Source organism: Zonotrichia albicollis, chromosome 1 (genome assembly GCF_047830755.1).
Source record: "Zonotrichia albicollis isolate bZonAlb1 chromosome 1, bZonAlb1.hap1, whole genome shotgun sequence".
NCBI classification, from domain to species: Eukaryota; Metazoa; Chordata; class Aves; order Passeriformes; family Passerellidae; genus Zonotrichia; species Zonotrichia albicollis.
Genome location: NC_133819.1, coordinates 139033568 through 139057544, shown reverse-complemented (window position 1 = coordinate 139057544; position 23977 = coordinate 139033568). Strand labels below are relative to the sequence as shown.

Below are 23977 nucleotides of genomic sequence, written 5' to 3'. Positions count from 1 at the left end.
TGATATCCACATAAGGGAACAGTAAGAAAAGACACAGGGATTTTTTTGTTGTCGAAATTCCACCACTATCATTTTTCAGAGACGTATTATGTAAATAAAGCTACATTTGCAATACTCCTAAATTGAAGAAACCATCCCTTAGCAAGTCATAAGTTAGATACAGAAAGAATATAGGCACTCTGAAATTATTATCTCTAAGACAAATAACAGATTGCACAATGTTTTATTGTGTGCCAAGAACGTTTTTGGTTAACAATTTCACTTGAAAAAATAGATCACATACTTGTAAAATCATACCCAGCATTGACTTCATAAGGCATGTGGCTTTAGAGTGCTTTTTACAATTATTAATTCTATTAGTCAACTAGCAGGCGGGCTAATGCAATTGTCTTAGAAGATGCACGGAAGACACAGAAGACATTTTGAGAGCTGATCTGTATATCTGCAAAACAAAACAAAAAAAAAGGTTTTCCTTCCTAAATTATGCATTCAAAATATGGTGTTCACTTAAAAACATTATTATACCTATCGTACATTCCCATGCATCTATTACTGGACACTATACAAATAGAGTTTGCTGTTCTCTATTTCCCTCCAACATGAGAAATCCCATAGCTCTCTTCTCCTCAGAAGGAGCTCCTGCTCCTGCACGCACACACACTCACACAAAAAGACAAAAAATATCTCAGAGCTAATGTTTACCAAACACAAAGTCTAAAACAACTTTAAAGTAACTGTTGAAAATGAGCTGTAGAAAGAAAGTGTCTTAAAAAAAAATCACATGCATCGTCATGGGACTGGCCTAATGGGATAGTTAATGGCACCTAAATAACTCCATCAGCAGTTGCAAGTTAACCTCTGCTGGCTGCCTTGTGTTCCACTTCAAAAAAAATTAGTGGTGTTACTTTCATTGTTAGCAGACAACTTCCCACACCTCTCCAATGCCATTGCAACAGTAAGCACATTTGAGGGGTGCTAGTGAAGAAGCCAAGTGAAGAACAGGCTTTGTTTGGGACCTGGCTTTTCAGCACTGAAAATAGTGATCTGCCCATAATAAAAGAATTACTAAGCCTGATATGAATGAAAGGACTTCTCGAGCTGAGGGAATTTTGGATAAGGCCCAGGTTGCAGTTATATGTACTTTCCCTCAAAAACAGGCAAGGCTACTCTATGTGGTTCATACATCTGCAATTTTCTGTTCAACAGTCACTCACATCAGTTCATCCCTGGAAACAAAAACTTCTTCTAGATTCAGTTTGTAATTCAGAATAATGAATAACCATAGTGATTACTGAACTTCTTAAAAAAAAGAAAAAAGAAAAAACAAAGTCTGGTAATCAATAGTTTCATACTAATGGTGAAGATAATGGCTAATTACCTGCTGATCACCACCTCCCCAGCGGGTCACTGTTGTTGCTCATTACTTTTACTGAATGTGATGGCTTGTCATCAAAGCCTATTGCAACAGAATAGTTGTTGCCTGGTGCTTGTGCTGCAGGTTTAGGTCAGATCTTAGTCATACGCTCTTTTTAACAGAATAATCCATCTAGAAATATGTTTGAATTTTATGAGATGCCACTGACTACTCTTTGTACAAGTAGATGCACAAGCAGACGAAGAGCAAACTGAGTCATGGGTATACGAAGACTGTGATATTATCAGTCAGTACACTGCAGCAACAAAAAATTAAATGAAAATACACATTTATATTCAACAGGCTCAAGTAGGACATCTTTGTTAAGGGATAGTAAAATTAATACTTTTACACTCATATATATTACACACCCACACGAAGACATATAATGCACATACGGCGCTACAACATCAATCATTTTCCCAGAATAATGCAGCAAAAAATCATTAACTCTCGGTGTCTCAGCTTAATATATGTGTAATACTTACCTATCTCACAGGAGTGTTGTGAGGCTTAATTAATTAGTGACTGTAAAGCACTTTGTGATCCTCTAATGAAAGGTGCTACATAGCACAAAGTATTATTAAAATCATTAGGACCACAAAAAAGCCCTGTGGAATTCCAGCCTACACTGTCTGTTGGGGTTGGGAGCGATCTTAATATTAAAAGGAGACCATCAGACTAATTTTCATAATTTTTTCAAGATTTTTTCCCCCTTTGCTGTTGTGATAGCACGTTAGAAACTAGAAATTTAATCTTTATCATCTTAATAACATACACTCATGTAGTTTGTTACTGCAGGGCTAGAGAAGGGAGCAGTGCTTTTGGCATTCATCTGGCTTTCCCTTTTAAGAAAAAAAAAAATTTGCGAGATTGAGAGACATATTTTGACACCTTCCCACACTCCACTCCAGCAGGACAGCCGATCATGTGAGATCGCAGGATACTTGCTATAGCTGCATGGGAAAATGATGCTGTGGTTTTAATTTCTCTCCTTTTTAGACTTTTTCTTTCACAGAAGAAAAAAAAATAAAGAAAAAAGAGAAGAAAAACAGCAAAAAAGAAAAAAAAAAAAAAAAAAAAAAAAACAAGACGCAAAACAAAACTCAGTTTATTACACATAAATAGACTACAAAGTCTGTCTGCTGTTCTTCATATAAAAACCCCTAAGTGTTCAAAGCGGCGGCTTCTATCAAGCACATAAAGTCCCAATCAGTGCGGAGCCTCCTCCCCAGTCTCCGTGCAACAATCGAGCAGCTGTAAGGCACACGAGGCCAGCGAGCTCCTGCTTTGAGACGGAATCTCTGGGAAAGCGCCTCGGCGGCGGCCCCGTCCCCGGGGAGCCAGGGCACCCGGCCCGCCCTCGCCCTCCTCGGCAGCCGGGCCCGCCGGGCTGGCCCAGGCCTGCGCCCAGCACAGCCTCAAAGGTAACGAGCTCATTACTACAGCCCGCAATTCAAAGACCTGCCATGTTTTCTAATTTAAGTGTTAAAAAAAAATATTTAAAACCCTGTAAATAACACTGGAAATTCCAGGTGAAATTGCTGAAATTACTGAAAATTAGATTACATTAGATGCAAACTACCCCAGACGCAGACACAGCGGTAGACGACTGGCCAAAGCTGCTGCTCTTCTACCTTCCCTTGTGGACACTGCACAATGAAATGACAGAAAAGAGATGTACAGCTTCACACCCCACCACCTCTGGCTGGGACACAGAGCAGGAGGCAGTCACACACGATGCTTCTCTCCCACTTTTGCTCGTGGTTCTCAGAGCAAGCCTGCCGGCAAACAACCAACACATGGCCCTCCCTAACTTTTCTCTGCTGAGAAGGGAAGGAAAGAACAACTCCTTTTATGTAAGGAACCCAAGAATCAGGCCCTAAACCGTGGGAGGGCAGAATAAGCTTAATGACAAGCAACTGCCTCTTCAACCGGACCACCTCCTTTCTGCTTTGGCATAAGTGTCTTCACACACCATACAGGACAGAAGATGTCACAGCTCTAAGCAGCTGACAACTTAATTCCAAAGGAGTTTTTAATCTATACATGTTTTTCTGCAAGCCCTCAAACTGCATGTCCACTCTTTCCTGCCTGAAATTGCTAAAGTAGAACATGATTCCTCATATCAGTAAAATTAGGCAGGATCAGACATTGTAATTAGACAAATTGAATCTGTTTGATATTTTATACTCCACATGCTCCACTGAAATTATGATAACTTCATCAATCTAAAAAGTGCAAGAAAAAAAAAATGTATTAGCAGAAGAAGAACACATCATATTAGTAGAACGGCATTACAGCAAAACACTGTTGTTTTTTCTCCTCCTCTCCTATTTGTTTGCATTTTCAGGCTAAATTCTTCAGTTTAGCCCCTGATCACCAATTTGCTGAGGGCTGTTTGCAATTTTTTTCCCCTACAACAAAGAGACAAGTGGAAAGAGCTGTGGTCTGTTCAAGCTTGCTCCTTCCCATTTACATTTACTTTCCCAACATCGATTGTTCTCAAATCTCTAAAGGTGCACTTTTGGGCATCTTAAATCCTGTTCAGCTACAAAGTGCCATCACCTTCAAACAACTCTCATCAGGTAAATCTCTTATTAATTCACACTGAATTAATTCACAATGATCTTTTCTATTACCTTATGCTTCAGAGCACAGCACACTTCAGTAATCATCTAGCCACTGGAATAAATCTAACCTTTTCTATGGGTATAAAGCAGACACTTGGTCATTTCAAGAGTTTAGGAGTGGCATTTCAAAACAGATTGTTTAAGCCCACTTCCAGGCACTTATTTCATTTTAAGCTCACTCCTGGGGTAATCACACAGACACTTTCAGGAGAAACTGAAGTCAAAAGGTGATGTATATAAAGAGGTGACATGAAGGAGAATTGTATCCTATCTTGCAACCAAAATGAAGAATTCTAAACCTGCTTTTATTTACAAGTCCCTGAGCACAGCAGGTTTATGTTCTGCATTTCTTACTGGCCTGCTGCAGAGAGCTTGTTCCTACCTGCCCTCCACAGCCATCCATCTAGGATGGGAGAGCCCAACAAAGCAGGATTCACTTTGCCCAGACTTCCAATCAAGTACCTAAAAGCACTCTGTACACATGACAACTAATTAAAACTCAACAAAGCTTGTGAAACAGGAAAACTAACATCATTGCCATTTTATGGATAAAAAATATTATTTACAGAGAAATTAAAAATTCAAAGTGTTCAAGGTGACGTGCAGGCAGACTTCTTGGCTAGTGACTGAACCTGGGTCTCTAGATGTCCAAGTCCATATCCCTCTCCTGTATGTATTTCAGTAAAGAAAGCATCACCCTAGCACTTGGCAAAAGGCCAACATTCCATAATTTAATAAGGTACAGAAGGAGCATCTCATGCAAAAATCTAAGTGCTCCAATTTATCATGACAGTTATGGGATAAGCTGACATTTTATTTGTATGTAAATTAGTCTCCAAAACAGCATTAAAAGGCCGCACTTTCAGAGAATATTATGCCTTTGCTTCTCTGTTCTGCATTTATCTAAACTCAGCTTTGTATATTAAAAGCAGTTTAATTTTTATGTATTGATGCTGCTTTGCATGCTCCCCAATCCACTGTTATTGCACCACGGAGAGAATTCCAGCCTGATTTGCTTACTGCAATGAAGTAACTGACTTCTGCCAGGACTGACACCTCCTATGGGAGCCCTGCCTGCCATCCTCTCCAAATCTTCTGGTTATTCTATTAATTATCTGTTGTTATACTTTATAGGATGCAAAACACTCCCTATTAGATGAAACTGGAGGACCATTTAGTCTGGTGTTCTCTTTTGGAGATACCACATCCTCCAAAGAAAGTTCAACTGCCTTTCAATAGAATCATCAACTTCTGTGAAAAATAAATTGCTCCTGATCCTCAATGCTTAAGACAGCAGCTTACTTTCTGAAGAGTAAGAGGGTCTGTAGGCCTTAATTATATCTCAAAATTTTACTATTTCTTTTTAAAGAAGTCCTATATATCCCCAGGTCCAATAAAAGTGACCAGAATCTATGTCAACATTGCAATGATCCTGGTATCGGGGACATCTTATAGCTCTCACTCTACAATTTAAGCCTTAAAAAAAAGAAGAAAAAAAAAAAGGAAATATTTTAAATGTTTAGAGTTTGCTTTTTGCCAATGGAGTAGAATTTTCCCTCAATCTTGTACCAGCAAGAATCAAAGACCTCCTGGGCTGTGGGGGCTGTGGGCACATCTATCACATCCACACTGTTCATCTGGTCTTTAGGGCAAGCAACCACTATCTTGCCAAACTCTTCTGGTAGGTGTGGCAATCTCATATGTTTCAATTTCTTTTCAGCCTGAGTAAACTCAGTGTTCTCTGTAATCCAAATGTCCTTTGAAGACAATGGGAGTTTAGGGTTTGCAGATGACTCAGAACTGAATCTGAGTTGAGTGTACTGGCAAAGCAAGCACAGTGCTACCTTCAGATGAAGAGTGAGGAAAGAAGGTGACCTCCTGGCTCCTAGGCAAGAGCAATCAGGTATGGGTACAAGAAATGACTCATTTGTTCTTTTGCATTAAGAATACAATGGACTGATCCTATTTCCCTTGAAGGTAATGGCAAAAGCTTCACTGACTGAGAAGCAAGTCTGAGATGTGCTGTCCCTTTCTGCCAGGCGAGATCTGTGATATGAAAAGAAGGCAATCAGAGTTCCCTTGCCCAAAACCTCAGTGAAATGGAACCATAAATTACTTGGGACAAGAGGAAAAGATGCAAGATAGAGGATGGTTTTGGCTAGCATTCCAGAAAAGTTCAAATAATTTTGTTTCCAACTAGAGACAAAGTCCTCCCATTTGAAAAGGGATTGAAATTTCAGAAACTGGGAAGGAGGCAGAAGCCTACAGCCTAGACCTAAAACAGTAATATTAAATCATCACTGGAGAGGGCATTATTGTAGTACTTTTCCAGCCAGACCAGAATCAGGATGAACATGAGTTTGCAAAAATGTCCTTAATTTTTTTTTCTTTATAAAAAAAATTTGGCAAGAGTTTCCAGACACAAGTTACATAGGTAAGAGAGGGCAACCAAGGGCAACCGGAGTTGAGCCTACATACATCAAAGCAGACTCAGGCTTTGGGTACCCATCCAAACTGAGCCTTCAAAGGTTCTGATGTTGCCCTATTGTTTAGTTTGAATCTTGTCTAAGCTTGTTCAGGAGAACCCACATTCTGAAGTATGGAAGAAGGGAAAAAGAACACACATTTTCCAAACTGCGATTGCAAAACAAAACAAAAAAATGTAAATCTACCTGCTGCAGGGTAATACTGGTAAGCGTGGCTAGCTATTGTTGCTCCCTGCTTTTCAATTTCCATATATTAGCATTCATTGCCGACATTATTAAATCCAAAGTTATTTGGATGCTTTGATCAGCAAATTGAACCTTGAGTCTATATATGATGAACCTATATTCACATAAAGTTTACAAAATTATTATATTTCCCTATTTTAACTTTTTTCCCCCCACATGCTATGAGTTTCCATATATCCCACAGCCATACATTCCAAACACAGACTATTTTATTTAGTAATTTATTCAAGAATTTAGATAAAAAGAAAAGCAATGGAAATTGTTTGGCAATGTCTATATAAACAGTTCCTATACATTTGGGTTGAATCATCCAGCAATCACTCATCTTGACATGCCTGTGACAGATAAAACTTTCATCACCAATATGCCTTCTTGACTTAGAGATCAGGATACAGGGGATCCATATTACAAAATCTCTTTTACTGTTTATGGCTATCACAAAAATTAAAATCACATTAAACATAAGCAAGTCAGAATTTTGGCACTGTTTTTCCACTCAGCACAAATAACCCCACTCTCCATTGTGAATGGGGGAGAAACAACAGCAGTGGCAACCACAACAAAAGACTGGATTGTGTGTTCTCTACACAAAACAGAAAGCTGTGCCTATTCAAGAAACCTTGGCCATTTGTCAGAAATTACAGAACTGATGTTGAAGCCCAATATTAGCTCCAGCCAAAGCAGTGGTGAATTACCTTGCCATTCGAATCATCCCAATTAACAAGGAAAGACTCTTGCAGCACGTATCATATGGTCCTCATGCAGACTGAGAAACAGAGCCGCTTTCTTAAAAAAACCCAAAGTAAAATACATTAAAAAAAGACCAGAGTGAATGCAAATAGATTCACTCTGAGTGGTTTGTCTATTATTTGCCCTTTTTATCTCTTATTTTTCTTTTGAAGCTGAGAAATGAAGTGAAATGCTGATGAGAAAGCTAGTCTTCAAGCGCTTCCACCTTAATCATTTGTTATGAAACGGCTTTAAAACAGTAGCATTTTTCAGAAAGTCGTAAGAATTGAGAACATGCATTCGCTGAGGAGCATGATCTCTGTTCTACCCATTTCAGTTCTGGTCAGAAAAGGGGGAAGGAGGGCGCAGAATAAGAAGAGTCCTTGATACTCTGCTGATGTGGCTTTGCAGCAGCTTCATGAGTGCTGGCAACCCTTTAAAACTGGCAAGGGATGCCAGCGCCAGCCTGCTGACTGCTGGATGAATATATATAGTGCAAATAATGCTGTTCTTGAATCAGTTTTTCCCAAACTCCCACATAAACTTTCCATGGGAAAATCTCATAATGCCTGCATAAGTGATTTTATGAATCTAGTTTTCAGCTTTTGATAGAAGATTTCTTATGCTACTGGCTTTGATTCTTTATTGCACAAAGGGGTGGTGCCAAAAGCCCTCACATTAGCCTGGACCATGCAGACATCAGAAATTTAATTTAAACATCAGTAATCTGCCAGGATCATAAAACACATAGAAAAAAAGATTTAATTTTTTTCCCTCTGGTAGGTAAATATGTAATTTCAGAAACACGAGTGCGGCATAGGTGGCAGAATCTGCACACAGCAACATAGAGACAGAAACTAAAACTACCAATGAGAGTAGAAATCTTCAGTCTGAAGAGACGAACAGAATTGAACAGTTGTTCTATTCCTATTGAAAATATATTTTTAAATAAGTAGGGCACTATATTTCTTTTCCAGAAATAATGCACCTGAATATTTCTTAAAAATATATATATCACTAACTCTCTAAAGGTTACAGAGAGGTACAACCAGATTACACTAATATTTCCATTCTCAAAAATCCCATGTACGCAAGTCTTACCACATTGCTCCTGTCTTCCTCCTCAGAGCTGCCTTCATGCCACCTTAATTTCCAATTCAGTACCTCACTAGTTTTAAGAAATATCCAGCAATGATGTTGAGCTGATTTGTTGCACTGGGAAGTATCCCACAAAAAGTGAAAGATTTTGCCGTGTTTTCACTTATAAAGAAAACAACTATTAAAGCAACTTCTGGGTTCACTGGCATTTTGGAGTCTAAAAAAAGACCCAAAACTACTTGCAGAGGCTACAACAGTACCTTCTTTGAAGTAATGTTGCAACTTGTGCAAAGGAATTTGGGATGTACCTGAGATCTGAAGGTGCAGACTACAAATTAACACAGCCAATTAGGTGGAGAAACTGAGAGTCCAACATGGATGGGGTGAGATAACCACAACTCATAAATAAAAGGACTGGCAAATGTGAGCCAGTTGGCTGAGTACAGATCATGTCATTCTGCTCATCTAGCTGCTGCCCATCAATAATCTGTTGCTGTTTGCTCTCCCCGTGACAATCAATCCAAGTTAGGGCTGCTTCTAATTTTCCAGTCTATGAATAGCTGCAGAACATCCACAACTGCTTTTTCAAACAACTCAAGAAATAAATGTTTCATCCACATATCAGCATGCAAATTCTTCCCAAAAGGGGGACTAGTCAAGAGTAAATAATTACTCCTGTAAGAGTTTCATCTGATAAACATCAAGACAAAAGGCTACAAATGTGAACTTTGTACCATTAACAGTCAGGAGAGAATCCAACTTCTAAAATTACTTGAGTAACTGATACAGGACCCCAAAACTGTGACAATTCTGTAGAGAATGTTTCACAATAGATGTAGTCATCTTTTAGGGATTAGTATTAGCTATAAATTTCTTACCCCCTGAAATCTGGTACAACCGGATTTATACAGCAAAGATGCCTTCCTTTGAAGAAGACAGCGATGAAATCACAGCCAATTAAATTGAAGCATCTCTTAAACAATTCTTTTGTTAAGCAGTATGTATTGAAAGAATAAGAATACATGAGAGAAATTAGAAATTATCTTCATAATTTGGCCGTGGCTTCTCTTCTTGTGCGTAATGAGAACAACCCAAGATCACAGATAAAAACCTTAATGTCAGAAGACATCCATACAAGCATTGTATGTAGATAACAAGAAGAGCATATATATGCATATATGACCTAAGAACAGAGACTGCAGTAAACAAATGTATTTGTAAAGTACGTGAAGTACTTGGGTCTTCTCCAGCATCAAAATCTACTGATTAAACCAAACATAGACTCAAGTCTCTTTTAAAAAAATAACCTTGTTATCACTGAATCCTATACCATCTTGCTAGGCCTTGGCCTATTAATAGAAAAATAATTCTCTTTATGGCTCCCAGATCTAAAGAATCAATTTGATTTCCCATCCTATTACACTCTTAAGTTGTTGAAGCTTGGATCTACTTTGAGTATGAAACAAAAACACCCAAGAGCTCCGCTCATAACCCTCGCGCTTCATCTGCCCACAGCGGAATCCACAGCAGTTGCCATTTTGCCTGCTCACAAGATGGCACGCTTGTCTCATTCCAGCTGCACAAATAAGTCTGCATCACACTCACAGCACCAGGGATAATTAAAGGTTAGGCACGGAGGTGGCAGCAACACGCTCCCACAGCAGCAAGGGCTCCGGCGGGGCTGCAGGTCTGTCTGCCTGTGCTGCACTGCCTCAAACACCACCTGGGCCATGACCTGCTGCTTCTCGCTTCCCAAACTCTGCCGTGGGAAACACTGGGGGCTTGGAAGCTGCAAACCCCAGAGGAAAAAAACGTGGCTCCTTAAGCTCCAACTGAACTTTGCCTACATAGAACTCTACTGGCCTCTGAGCTGAAGGGAACTCGAGGAATTCATGAGTACACTGTAATCTGGGCAACAAACACACACTTGATTAGACTCTAAAATTACTGAAAATTACCATCTCCCTTGCGTCCTTCTAACAGCTTGACATATCAATGCCTAATGTCTCATTATGTTTCAATTTGAATCATGACTGTAAATCACTGGAAATACACAAAAAGAATGAGACATCATATTTGGGTAAAAAAAAATGAGGATGCATGAGAGACTGGACACTAGAAACTTTATGAAAATATTAAAATCAGCAACCGAAACATCCTGTAAACTGAGAAATGGCAAGTCCACTGGAGTAAAGACCCCATGCTGCACTCATCACAGGTAGAGTTAAAAGTTGTTCCAATTTAAAGAAATATCCTTTTTTCTTTTTTTCCTTTCTTTAAAGACCTATGTGGGTAATAGGAACTTGGAATATCATTGTAACTGTTGATTTCATTCACATTCACTATATAAGATCTATCAAAACAGAAGAGATACCACCTTTTATTTCAACTGCAGAAAGAGTGCATAAAGTCAGGGACTTCTGTTTACATGGCAGGTAAGTACACACATTTAATTGCACACACAGGCCCTTCAAGTTAACCTGTGTCCTTTATACAGGTAACCAGCTGCTAATAATTTTCTGCAGATCCCTGCATTCTGCTCTGAATTCACAACATCACAAGAAAATTTGATCTTTGATCCCAGCAAAATGAAATACATCTTGGGCTGTACTGGAACTGGCATGTGACCACTGTAACTGGGGTTTAAGAAGTGAGGAAGTGTCAATGGTTTAGGCATCAAGATGAGCAAAAGGAAGACCACGTGCAAGCTCACACTGCCATAGCAATGCTGTGCAAGCTGGAAACAGCGAAGCCACATGAAAGAATCAGACACTTCTCACTGCCAGTTAAACTGCTTCCTGTAATTATAAATATACAAAGGTTAAAGTAAGAAAATTATTGCAATGCACTGATAGAAAATGAATTCTCAAATACTCAAAAGATTCATCAACAACAGTCTATCAGCATAAGATACTGAGGTAACAGTCAGCATTTCTGAAGCAGACAGCCTGGCACTTTATTTGCTTTGCTACATGAGAAAAATCCAACATCAGATCGTGGGTGCATCCCAACTGTGGGACACTCTTCTGCAGCTCCCAGCTCCAAATGCTCACTCTGGCAACATCCCGAGTGCGCGTCAGAAAATCTGGTTTGGCACCGTTCTCCTCAGCATTTTGGACTCCATCAGTAGAAACTCAAGTGAGCAGACAAAACGCAACATGCGCCATCCAGATCAGAACTGCAGAGTCTGGTCTGCAGGAGACAATCAGCAACTGCTCAGCACTGGCTTATGCTTCCTACAAGCACTTCACCTTTCAGCAATACTGAAGGGACACTTTCTGTTCTAGTTTATAAAGCCATTTTATTTATTATTATTATTTTTTTTTGACTCCCTAAATAGAATAGTAGATGATTAAAATAAGAGAGGCAGATCTATGGTTAGGCAAGTAAACATGGTCTCATAACTTCCTTTGCATCCGTAGAAAATCAACATTATACACTAATCACTCCCACTCCTCAACAGCCATATCACAGCTATGTTTACACTGTTTTTGTAACACTCATCAAGAAGTGAGCCTGGCCTTGAGGCCAAATGACAAAGCAGAGACTGAAACTCTTCTACACTATTCTCAAGTCACTTCCTTTCATTTGAACTAGTCCATCGGGGTCTAAAAGTCTTATTTCAAACAGCTGCATCACAGATGAGCTAACAAGACAAATACTCAAGTGTTTATACAGAAAATACTAAGGAAACTGAATGATAACAAAGTTTTATGATACCTTCAATCTAGAGAAGTACTGAGATATACAGAAAACTACTGAAAATTGTATTGAATGTGGGAATGAAAACTAATAGGGAAGAGTGCAATCTCTGTGAAATAACAATCCTTCACACTTTATAAACAGTGATTGAAGAAGGAAAAAAATAAAGAAAACAACACAGTAGTAGACAACAAATACAAACCAGCCCAAATCACACTTTAAAAGGCATTGTGTCTCAGGAAAAAATTTGAGCATAAACAGGTAATTAATGATGTCACAGATGATACTGCATTAAAAACAACATTTGAAAATGTTCAAGAAAGGTTAATGAAAATTAATGAAGATATGGAAGATGTGGCTCTTTATGAACACGTGAAGTTAAGCTCATTTAGACTAGAACACAATTGCTAGCAGCAGGTAAACATTAGGGAGGGAAAAGCTTAGGATCCAATTGGCATAAGAACAAATAGACTAGCCATGATTAACTTTGGGCTGAAAATGAGAAGGAAGGGTTTTAACTGACAAAGCAGTGAGGCTATGAAACATCCTTCTACCAGACGCTGTCAAGGCAGAAAAACTCTACCTAATTTTAGGATAAAGGTAGGTCACTTCATAAAAAGGATTACATACTGTGGTTGATGTTCAAAGAGCTACCCATTGCTCACAATTCCCACAGAACTTCAGGACAGCATACACAAATCCATTTTTCAGGGTATGCACAGCCTTACCACTATTTCTTAAGAATGTACATGCCAAGGGCACTGTTTCCTCAAAAGCAGTTGGGGCAAAAGTTAATTTTTTCTCTCTATCATTTTTGTTTATATATTTTTATTTTCATAGTGACCTTCTGCATCCCCTTTAAGGCCAACAGCTTTAAAAACATAGTCTTCTGCATTCAAACTAAACACAAGATATGTATTACTTACTTGGGCAGCAGGAATTTACTGTAACACTAGAAACCTTTTGTGAAAAAAGCCATGCTTTCTATCTACTGTCTTACCAGTCATTTGTATGTCTGACTGTGCCATATTTCAAGCAGCCATTGTACATTCTTTTTGTATTTTGAAGGCAGTTTAGAAATTAAAAATGCAATGAGAAGGCAGTTCTCAAGCCCTCTACACAGATTTCACAGAAGACACACCCAGAGTTGCCAGCACTGGTTTGCCAGAAGAATCTAACAGAGCTACATTTAAAAGTGGGGAAAAAATATGGGTAAAGTTATTTTCAGCAAATTGTGCACGAAGTCTGAGTAGGACAGCAGTCTACAGATAGAATCTGTAGAGATCTGATAGAAACCGATAGATCAAGTTCAGGCATTTTGAGACTACACCTTTCTGGTCATCCAAAAGAAAAGCTTTTTTAAAATTTTGTTTTGTAACACAAAACATTAAAAGTCTGCATGTTACAGTTTTCAACTGAACTTAATCGCTTTGGATGAAACTAAACAGGTAATGGGTGATGTCTGCTGCTCTCTCTACTGAAGAAAATAAACCTTTTGCTCCAATTCAAAGGGGAAAGAATATTACCTGTCTCCCTGCTCCTTCTTGAAACTACCACATCTCTCTAGATTGTTGCAACACCCCTGTTCTCACATAATCCACAATGCCAAAACCAAGATGGCTACACAGAGAAGCCTGATGTGGTCAAACTGACCAATGCAACTCTTAGAATTCCTAAAAAGCTTTTTATGGGGTTCATTTGGACCTGACCAACCTTCACATATTATTTTGGTTTAGCTGTGTAAATACCAGACCATTTGTTCCAAGTTTCTTCTTCTTCTACACTAGCACAATATATTACTATTGTTTTTTTTTCTTTCTGTTGCACTCAAAGGCATTTAAACATGTACTTATTTATTTATTTGTTTGTTTATTTATTTATTTGCAGTACGTACTGTCTGCTAGAACAAGGTGTCTTGGATAATCATTGATTTGGCAGTCCCTTCCAGCATTTTGTTTCTGCCTGACATAATACATGATGGTCTTTTTGCCCTTTAAATATAGTGACTTTTTGCTTCTGCTTGTGACAAAATGCAAACACTTCAGATTTCCACCACCAAGCACACAGAGGAGAAGGTAACTCTGACAAAGTTCAAAGGAAAACTTGGTTACATTTCTCATCAGGAGCAGAGCTGTCACTGAGTCAAGGGCAGGGTGCCACGGGTAGATCCAGGATCCAGGATCCAGAATCCAAATGTGCAATTTTATGATGGGTTAAGCCCTTCTGGACCTGAAGGGACGCTGCCCAGCCCTTCACCACTGTCTCTGGGCTCAGGCCCTGCCCTCTCCCTGCATCGACACTGGCCAAAAATGCCCTGCTCACACCCCAGGGCTGGCAGGGGGCCAGTCAGAGTGTGCCTTTCAGAGGAACTCAGGCTTGGATTAAACGAGCTCACTTCTCCTCTGGATAGCCCAGCTCCCATCTCCTTCTCTGCCTTTGAAAACTCAACCAGCACTGGAACCATCTCTAGGAACAAGCCAGGAGAGGGTCACAACACCTGAAACACCTCCAAACCAAAGCAGTACCTACTCCCCACCCAGAAGGACGACAGGACAGGTGACCATACTATAGGTCCTGGGGCAGGTGCCACACTCCTGGCCCGGCTGATGGCTTCTGCACACTTGCAGCCCACCTGCCAGCGCACAGGGAATACAAAGTCATCCCTGACAGAGCAGAGGAACAAAAACAAGCCAGGCCTTGAAGGAACTGTTAAAATGTCTCTTTTAAAGAAGAGAGGGGGAAAAGAAGATTTCAGGAGAAACTAATCTTTATGCAGCAGGAAATATAAGTGCTGTCTTCAGAAAAGTAAAAGCATTATTGCAAGCAAACTGATTCATTAAGATACATACAGACGAGGATTATAATGCTCTCCTTGTCATTAAAATGCTTTGAAACTATAGTTCTGTCAGCTGCATTACTGATACTCAGAGTTTATATTACCCAGCAGAAGCTACGCTCTAGCTAGAATTTGGTGCACTGTGTTACACAGGAGTTCACACCAGAAAAGCAGTTACTAGTTCACAATGACTATAAACATGTTTAAAATGCACAAAAAGCCAACCATACCATACAGAAACCAGGTGGAAGGGTGATGAACTGGTCCAAAGAGGTAAATTCCTCTTCTATCCAGGAACCTCCTTTGCTAAGTGAGAATCCTATCTTTGGCATATTTTTCTACCATATAAAAAGACTGCTTAAATGCTGGAAGCCTAATCAATTTTTTGTTCCCTTATGTCCACATATGAATGCTAAAGAGCACTATTAGAATTAAACTGTATATTTATATTTACCTTTTTACCTGGTAGAAATGAGTTTTATTTCAGTGAAATTAAGGTCTGGCATATTTTGATGACTTTATGTAAGCCCTTATTAAATACAGCAAAACTCAGGCTCCAAAACCCAGTGGAATTGGCACAATCAAATTTCTACGTGATTTATCAGCTTCACCGTCACAGCAACTAACTTGGTGCATTTCTCTGCTTGGTTCTCTCTGTAAGCTGTCAGGAGAAGTCACTCCATCAAACAGAAATGTAACACTATTTTTATTGCTTATCTTTTTTGCCTTGGGTTACATCAGTAAGTCATCTCCCTCTGTCAACTTGACAAGAGTCTTTTTCGTGTTGACCTTAAAAGGACACAGCTGTGACAACTTTGGTTTGGGTTGGTTTTTGGTTTTTTTTGTCAGGTTGTTTTTTTTTTCTGATAATAGTTCTCCGCTAAATACTTGTTATTGATAGTCCTGGATCTTCATCTGGCACTGTCTTCTACCCCATGAGCAGACTGAGCACAAAGCACTGTACTCTCAGCCCCACAGTATCTTCCAGCCCTTATCACAAGAGGCACTGGAGAAGTCAGAGGTAGATACTATTCCAGCAAAGCCATGATTAATTACAAGAGGTCTTCCAGATTTGATCTTATTTTCTTAATGCTCTGTAATTAATTAATATAAACGTACATCCTTATTTCCACAGCCTTTGCTCAGGATATTAAGAACTCCAATCCCTGGACTCAATCCCCCCTGGCATTTTCTCTTGTGTTACATAAGTAACTGTGGCTGACTCTCTCCAAGTCCCAGCATTTGAAGATCAGGATGAAAAATCTGCTCAGGATTTTAGACTAAGGTAGGAAGAATATACTATGAACTACTGTGAACTTCTCTTAATACAATACCCCAGCTAGGGGATATCTGGAAAATACAAAATCTGAAAACAACACTTCTGTTTCTGCCATGCACCATACAATAAATGCAACAGAGTGCTGATTCAAAGAAATAATATGATTTTGTGCCAAATACCTCAGAAAGTAAAGATAAACAAGAGCACAACGTATTTCAAATTCATTGCACTATTTGCACTGATGGTTACTTATATTAATCCAGATTTTAATCACAGCAAGTCACACATCACTAGTTTTAACTGTGATTTAAACCGGCAGGCCAAAAACATCAACACACACATACAATGAGGTTAAAAGAAATTACATATGTTTTCACAGTATTTCTGAAAAGTGAGAACTCAGGAAATAATTATTGAAAGGTAGTAGTTTTATCAAAAGAAGGAGTCTTTCTCTGGATATCAACTTGTGTACATTGTAGCTATATGCTCTTAATCAAACACACAGCTCAACATCATCTTTTGTGTTTACATATAGTTTTATGTTGATACATAGTACAGATTTCATTCTATCTTTTGTATTTACTATGTAAGAAAGTTTCTTTATGGTTTATGAAAGCTGGAATTAGTATGTACTAGGAATCACTAAAAATCTCTTTAAAGTATTGCTCATCAATTCAATGATGCCTGAGGTATGCAGGAAGGGGGAAAAAAAGACATTTACAAAACCCGTTTTGCATTAAAACTAATTGAAACGAAGAATTATACGTGAGTTGATCAGTGTGCATTGTTCATCCAGTTGTTTTGATTTATCACCTCTAGAGGTAACAAAGCTCATTACCGCACACTTTATTTTCATCCATACTGTGGAAAAGGAAAATAAGTTTTCTGTTGCCTTTCTTTTTATTGTTTCTGATAATCTTAGTTTGAAAGTGAGAGTCACTGAGCAGAACGTAAAACAGAGAACACAGCATCACTGCACCGGCACAGGAAGCCTCTGGCAGAAGCCAATTCCATCACTTCCACAAACCAGTCCCAGGTGTTTAGATAGCCATTTCCACCAGGACTGTGGTGTGACATTACTTAAACCTTTGGCAGCAAATAGGTGTAGACTTACACCTTAACACTAATCAAAATCTGAAAGTCCTATTTTAAAAGGTATATATTTAACTCTGTTTTTTTAAATGCGCATTTCTCTATTTTAAAGAAAACCTTTTTTTGTCCCAAAGCATTAATTACTGCATACCTTGGTTATTCATATTAGATTAGTTAGGAGTCCAGCAACTGTTTTAATATATACTGCAGTAGTTTCATATAACATCTTTCAGGATAGAAATATGCTTTAATATACTATAAATTAAAAATCAAACCACATACATGATGCTACCAGTTTTGCTATGCTCCTGCAAGTATCTGCAACATCAGACTATTATGTGCAAGATGATCACAGAAGAGAAAAACCTAACTGGCAGAATTCTCAATGGGCTTAAACCAGAACAAAAAAGTGTACTTAATTTAGGAGCTGAAAGTCTGTCTGTAGTTTGGCACATAGAGCACATCACACCATGTAATTTTATAAAAATCAAATAACTTTGCAAATCACTTCAAATATTTCCTTTCTTATTGGGTTTAATCATATTTGAAAGGAGAGAAAAAAATTACAGGATTAAATGAAAGCAAAATGTAATGATCTAGGACTCTTAATTCTCCTGAATGAACATTCCTAAATTTTTGGATCATGGACCACTGTCAAACTTCAAACATAACAGGGAACCACTATGCAGCCTTCACACCAAACTTTTAATTAAAACCTCTAAATGGATGATATGATACTGCAGATCAGTATCGTACCGTGATTATATGTGTCTGCAGACCACAATCTGGAAACAAATATATTAAAGGATTAATTTTCCAAAAGGGAATGCTAGTCCCTGGGCTTCTTGGCATACTCATTTTACAGAGTGAGATATTACACAGTATCTTAGCATACAAAGTTCTTAAGGCCTCCATTCTATGGGTTTTTAATAGTACAAGTGTGATATACCAATTTAAGACAGGATTTTTAAATGCAATATCACAAGTCAATTCTAGGATTATTAAATTTTAAAAATTCTTTCTCCTGGTATCTCCCTTTCAATCTAGACTGTCTAGTTTCAATGTTTTTTTCCATGCAAAATGTCTGGGCTTACATCCTCCTTCCAATAAAGTACCTATAAAATGTGGTCAACAAAGTGATTTCCAAAGACGTCCCTGAAAAGGACAGCCTATGAACAGCAAAAGTTGTACTTGCTCCAGGCTTATCACTATAGAATGTGGAGTAGAATTTTGGAATTTAAATATATATACATACACATATATTACTTTTAACATATATATATACAGTATGAAAAAATGCTTCATGCATATATGCATATATAAGAGCATTTTGAAGGAAGGAGAAAACCAGAAAGAGACTATATCCGTTCTAATGGGTTTCTCTAAGTTTATTGGGGAAGGGGCGTGGGGAGAGAGGAAAAGAGAGAGAGAGAGAAAGGGAGAGAGGATTGTCCTGGAGCTGGAGCGTGACAAGCGTGACTGCTGTTTTCTGCCCAGCGCTCAGCAACAGCGCGGGGAGAAGAGTGGTTAATCACCGCATTCTGGGAACCGGGCAGAGAGAGAGGGAGCAACTGCTTTCCGCAACACTTCCTGCGATAAGGGAGCCAGCGCTGGCACACGGACACGGACACACGCGAGAGGCGGCTGCGCGGCGCAGCGCTTCATGCGCCTGCAAACGTGACCCGCGGGCCCGCAGCCCCGACACACGGGCACGGCCAGCGCCTGCAGCTCCGGGCGAGCGCTGCCGCGGCCGCCGGGGCCGGGCGGGACGGGGAAGCCCCGCTCCGGGCCGGGCACAGCCCCGGAGCCCGCCCCGCGCCCGCTGATGCTCGTTCGCGACGCGCACCCAGAGAGCTTCAGCGCGGAACAAAGGCTGCCGGACTGACGCCGCAGCACAGCTGGGCTTCTATTTCTTTTATTTTATTTTTATTTTTAAGGGCGATTCCAAGAAAACTTTCGTCGCCCGAAGTCAGCGCGGTACCCGCCGCCCATTCTCTGAGCGGTGTTATTAAGCCTTGAAAAGACTTGCAAAGAAAGTAAACAAGGCAGGGGAGGCAGGACAGGCATTAAGGCCAACACGTCCCGTATCGTCCAATAACTTCCCCTTAACATGTCCAGTACAATGCGGGTTTGCTGATCACAGCTTTTCCACTGTACCAGAGCCAAGAGCAGGCAATTACTTACACTTATGTAGACTTTTATAAGAGATAACAGTTATCTCTATTGAAAGGCACAAGTTGGGGGGGGTTTCCTTACTTTTTTTTTTTAATTGTCTTTCATTGCCAAACCGGTTCAAAAATACGCAAAAGTGTTTCTGTGCGGGGCACTGGCTCCCCCGGCCCTCCGTGGAGCCCCAGACAGAGCAGAGCAGAGCAGAGCAGCAGCTCCACGCTCCGCCGAGGAGCGCTTCATCCAGGCCTGGATGGAAGAGCCCTGGCAGAAACCAGCCCAGCGAGCGGGCAACGCCCAGCGGAGGGTCCCGAACCCCCCACCCCGGCAGCTCGGGGCAGCCAGCGCTGGGCTGGGCACGACGGGCCGGGGACGGCCGCGCTGGGCCCCCGCCCGCCGCGGGACGCGCCTCCCGGGCAGGGGCACGTCCCGGCCCGCGGCGCTCCGGCTGACCCCAGCCCACGGGACCCAGGTAAAGTCAGCTGTGTTGGGCGCTGCTGTCCGTACCAGCCACGTCCCCCTGGTCAAGATAAAGGCAGAAGCGATCTCCGCATTTTTAATGCAAATGAGATGCAGCCCGCAGGCTCTCAGCAAATTGCCAATGCATTGGGGATGCCACTGCTCTTTAGCTTTGTTTCCGCATGTGCTGAAAGTTGATGAGTGCTGCTTGTGTTTTCCTTCCCACCACCAAAGGACACAGCACAGATATACGAAGTAGAAAAACCGATGTTCCACTAGCACTTACAGACCAGATTGCCGCTGCCGGCATCTTTAGATGTATCAGTACTTCTACCAGTGCCATTTCACAGGTATTCTGAAATTCATGTTGGATAATCGTAACTCAGAGCCAGAGTATCTCTGAGCAAAAGGAGAATATACTGCATTTATGGAGTTACCATCTCTGCATTCACATTTTAAGCAGAACTATCTGATCCTTATACATTTGAGGGAAAGGATTTCAGCACAGAACATCTATCTGTTTATAAACCAGGGGCATTTTACATGCCGCAAAAGTACTACATGATGGCAAATGAAAGAAGGTTCCATTGCCTTAGTATGAACTCACCGCAGGTGTACTTGAAACAGATATTAAAGACATGATTCACTGTAATAAAGACACCCCAAACAACTATTTAAAGTGATTCAAAATAGAACATTTGGGGGTGGGGAGGTGATGATACAGTGCACTCTACTTCTCCCCCCCCCAAGAAAATACAAGATCCAATAACAATGACAAATAAATAATAATGATAATGGCACATATTTATACTTTATGCAGAAGTACAGCAGGGTTCTTAAGATTAGTCTCGCTTTCAGTTTCCCTCAGCACTGAACTAGTCAGCTTTGCGTTAAAGAGGTGTGGAGTGTTACTTAGGAGTTACAGACAGTACATCGGCATGTTAAAGAAAAACAGAAAAAACAGTGTCATAACCCATACAGGGAAATGATGGCTAAAACAGAAGATAGGATTCTCACACATCACTCAACACATTTTTTCCTCCCCAAATGCACAACAGACATAGGAACAGGAGCTTCAAATACTTACTAAACTTATGCAGAGAAATAAATGGGTATCAGTTGCATGACTTAAAAGAGTCAGAGGAAAAAGAAGGAGCAAATTTTTCATGGAAGCCTTGAATCATATAAGCTGCTCATTTGCCTCATTCATGTCCTCCTCCTTTCACTGCAATTCAGTGTGAAGAAGGCAGCCTAAACAATATTCATCTTAGAAATCCAAAACATTGCAGAGACCACACTGCAGCAACAGATCTGCTTCACATGCACTGACGTACCTCCTCAACATCTGAAAGAAATTCCAGCTCCAGTCAACCCATAAGAGACATGTTGCCTGACTGTACCTTGATGGTATTGTTTATGAAGATGGTGATTTACACACTCATAATGATTTAAGCAGCTACTTTGCATACATTACAGAGAGAACCTGAAACATGTGACCTGCTTCACAGGGCAGGATTATACCTCTGTTCTTGTTGTGTCATGTGCAACCACATTATTTAGTAGTTAAAGGCAAGCGAGCACTCTGGTATTCTATTGTCCTCACCATGTATGCAGCGCCAGAGCTTCAGCATGCCACTGAAACCAAAGGTGAGCTTCCCAACTTCTAAAGATAGGTAAATAAATGATATAGTTGTCAAAGGGGCTCGGTCAAATCTACCACATGGTTCTGCCCACTCAGGATTATAACGTTTGCTGACAGACTTTTTAGGACAGGAAATCTTTCATGGTGTTAATAAATTTGAAACAATGATCATATTCTTAGGGACTACTCCTATACAATCTTTCATTAGCACTCACACTAGCTCTCACAAAGTACTGAGAATATATGCATGATCATCAGAAGATAGGAATAAACAATAAAAACTTAAATCCTTTTTTCTGATGTTGTTCTCAAGAAAAAAAAAAACAAAAACTTTTCAGAAAAATAGAAATTAACATCTGAAGAACCGCTGGACTCTGCCTTTCAGCTCCTTCATAATTTTTAGATGTTTTTACTGATCCATACACTTCTTATGCACAACTCCATTACTGCTTTGATAATTAAAAGATAATTAAATACAAGACAGAGCATGTATCATGCTGGAGAATCACTTAGCAAGTGAACTGTTGTGCTGAAAAGTGGAATTCTTTCTGTCACTCACGGTGCAGTGATACATCAGTAGCAGATGCCACGGGAGCTATTTTGGGGATGATCCAGTGGCTTACCGGAGCCACAGAAGACAGCAGAAAAGCATAAGGTTCAGAATTCAAGGGAAGTCCTGCCACAAGGGCCTTCACACTTTGCAAATACATAAAACAAGAGCAAATTCACACAGGTTTACATCAGCTTCAGAGCAAGCACAGCATTTCCCACATAGTATGCAATAAAGGATATCAAAGTCTGACTTATTTTGATTTAAGAAAGGAAGACTGATGGGTTAAAGGGGAGGTATCTTAGCAGCACCAAGAGTGAAGGCACCAAAGCTCTGATCACAGCTTTGCCACTGGCTCACTAACACTGCAGTTATTTAGGTTCCCTGTGCCCTGGCTCACCCATCAGTACAATGGGTATAATACTTCATCCTGTCCTTAAGAGGCAATTAATGCTTGTAAACTACTCTGGGAACCTTGATTAAAATGCGCTGCAGCTTTGCGATAAGTATTCCCTCTGAAAGAGCACACAAGCTGGGTTTTGAGGGTGGGAAGTACTACCTGACTGCTGCAAAAGAAAAATAATCATTCTGAACGAGATGTATGTGCCTGACCTATGCACATGTGTAGGTGGATCCCTCCTGGATCCACCAAGTATTTTTCTTTCTCCTTTTTTCTGTTACTATGTGTGTATTGCAAAGAGAGGAGCAGTGAGAACAGATAATTATAAAGCTTTTGAAAAGCCCTGGTATTTTCACCAGAGGATCACAGTAGGTCGTCTTCAAGAATTCTGATGCAGAACTCTATGTAATTAAAAACATAATTATTTGTAATACTCCTCAAACCCTGTTTTCATTAAGGAGGGGAAAAAAAGACAGATCACTTTAAATATGAATGCTTTATGAATAAAGAAATTTTTTTTTAATTGATGAGCATTCATTTTCCCATACAGTCACATAAAGTCTGAGTAGTTCATGTAAAACATAATTATCAACGTTTTAAACCACATTTTCCCCTTGAAAATAAATAAATAAGGACGCCAAAATCTTTTTTGTTCATTAAGAGTCAGATCCAGCAGAAAACATCTGCAGACTTCTAGACCAAGCAAGCCCTGGAAGGCCATGGTACTGGCTGCACCTCGTGCCAACCTCAAAAATTTGGCTGGTTCAGAAAGATTTAAACAAAACAAAAAAAGCCCTGCAGCTTTACATGTCTGGGAATTGTGGAACTGCGTTAGGTTTATGAATAAAGAACAGGGGTGAGAAAAAAAACAACTCCTTTTAAAAAGGAGATCCCTCTCTCCCTCCTGCCCTCCAGCATTCTGGGTGCTAGACAGGGCCTCCTCTCCCTCCCCAGGGACACCATGGACATCAGCAGTTGCAGCCCAAAGCGTGGGGTCCACCTGCACGCCCTGCTGCAGAGGGGATGGGGGCCCCAAATCCAGCACTCACCCCCACCTGGCACACTCAGCAGGCACCCGAGCAGCCAGCTCCCAGCCATGCTCCCAGACGTGCAGGAGCTGCCACTGGAAACCCAAAGGAGCATCCCCGGGATGGGAGCCAGCCTGAGTTGTTCAAAGGACACTGCAGGGCCAGCAGAGAGGGGCAGGCTCAGCTCAGGGTGAAGAGCCACCCTTGCAAAGGT

The 23977-nt window shown here is 40.3% G+C and overlaps 1 protein-coding gene across 6 annotated transcripts in view; it reads right to left on the bottom strand.

The window, feature by feature from the left end:
* TRPS1 (transcriptional repressor GATA binding 1) overlaps positions 1-23977 on the bottom strand; it is a 211990-nt gene that overhangs the window by 172567 nt on the left and 15446 nt on the right. For 3 of the 6 annotated variants that reach the window (XM_074556097.1, XM_074556131.1, XM_074556102.1), the window contains exon 2: positions 284-442. The exons of 2 other annotated variants lie outside the window; for them this stretch is intronic. In XM_074556097.1, coding sequence (XP_074412198.1) covers positions 284-320 — 37 coding nt within the window. In that variant the 5' untranslated portion in view covers positions 321-442. The remainder of the gene's footprint in view (positions 1-283; positions 443-23977) is intronic. One more of the 6 variants, XM_074556106.1, reaches the window with a different exon arrangement.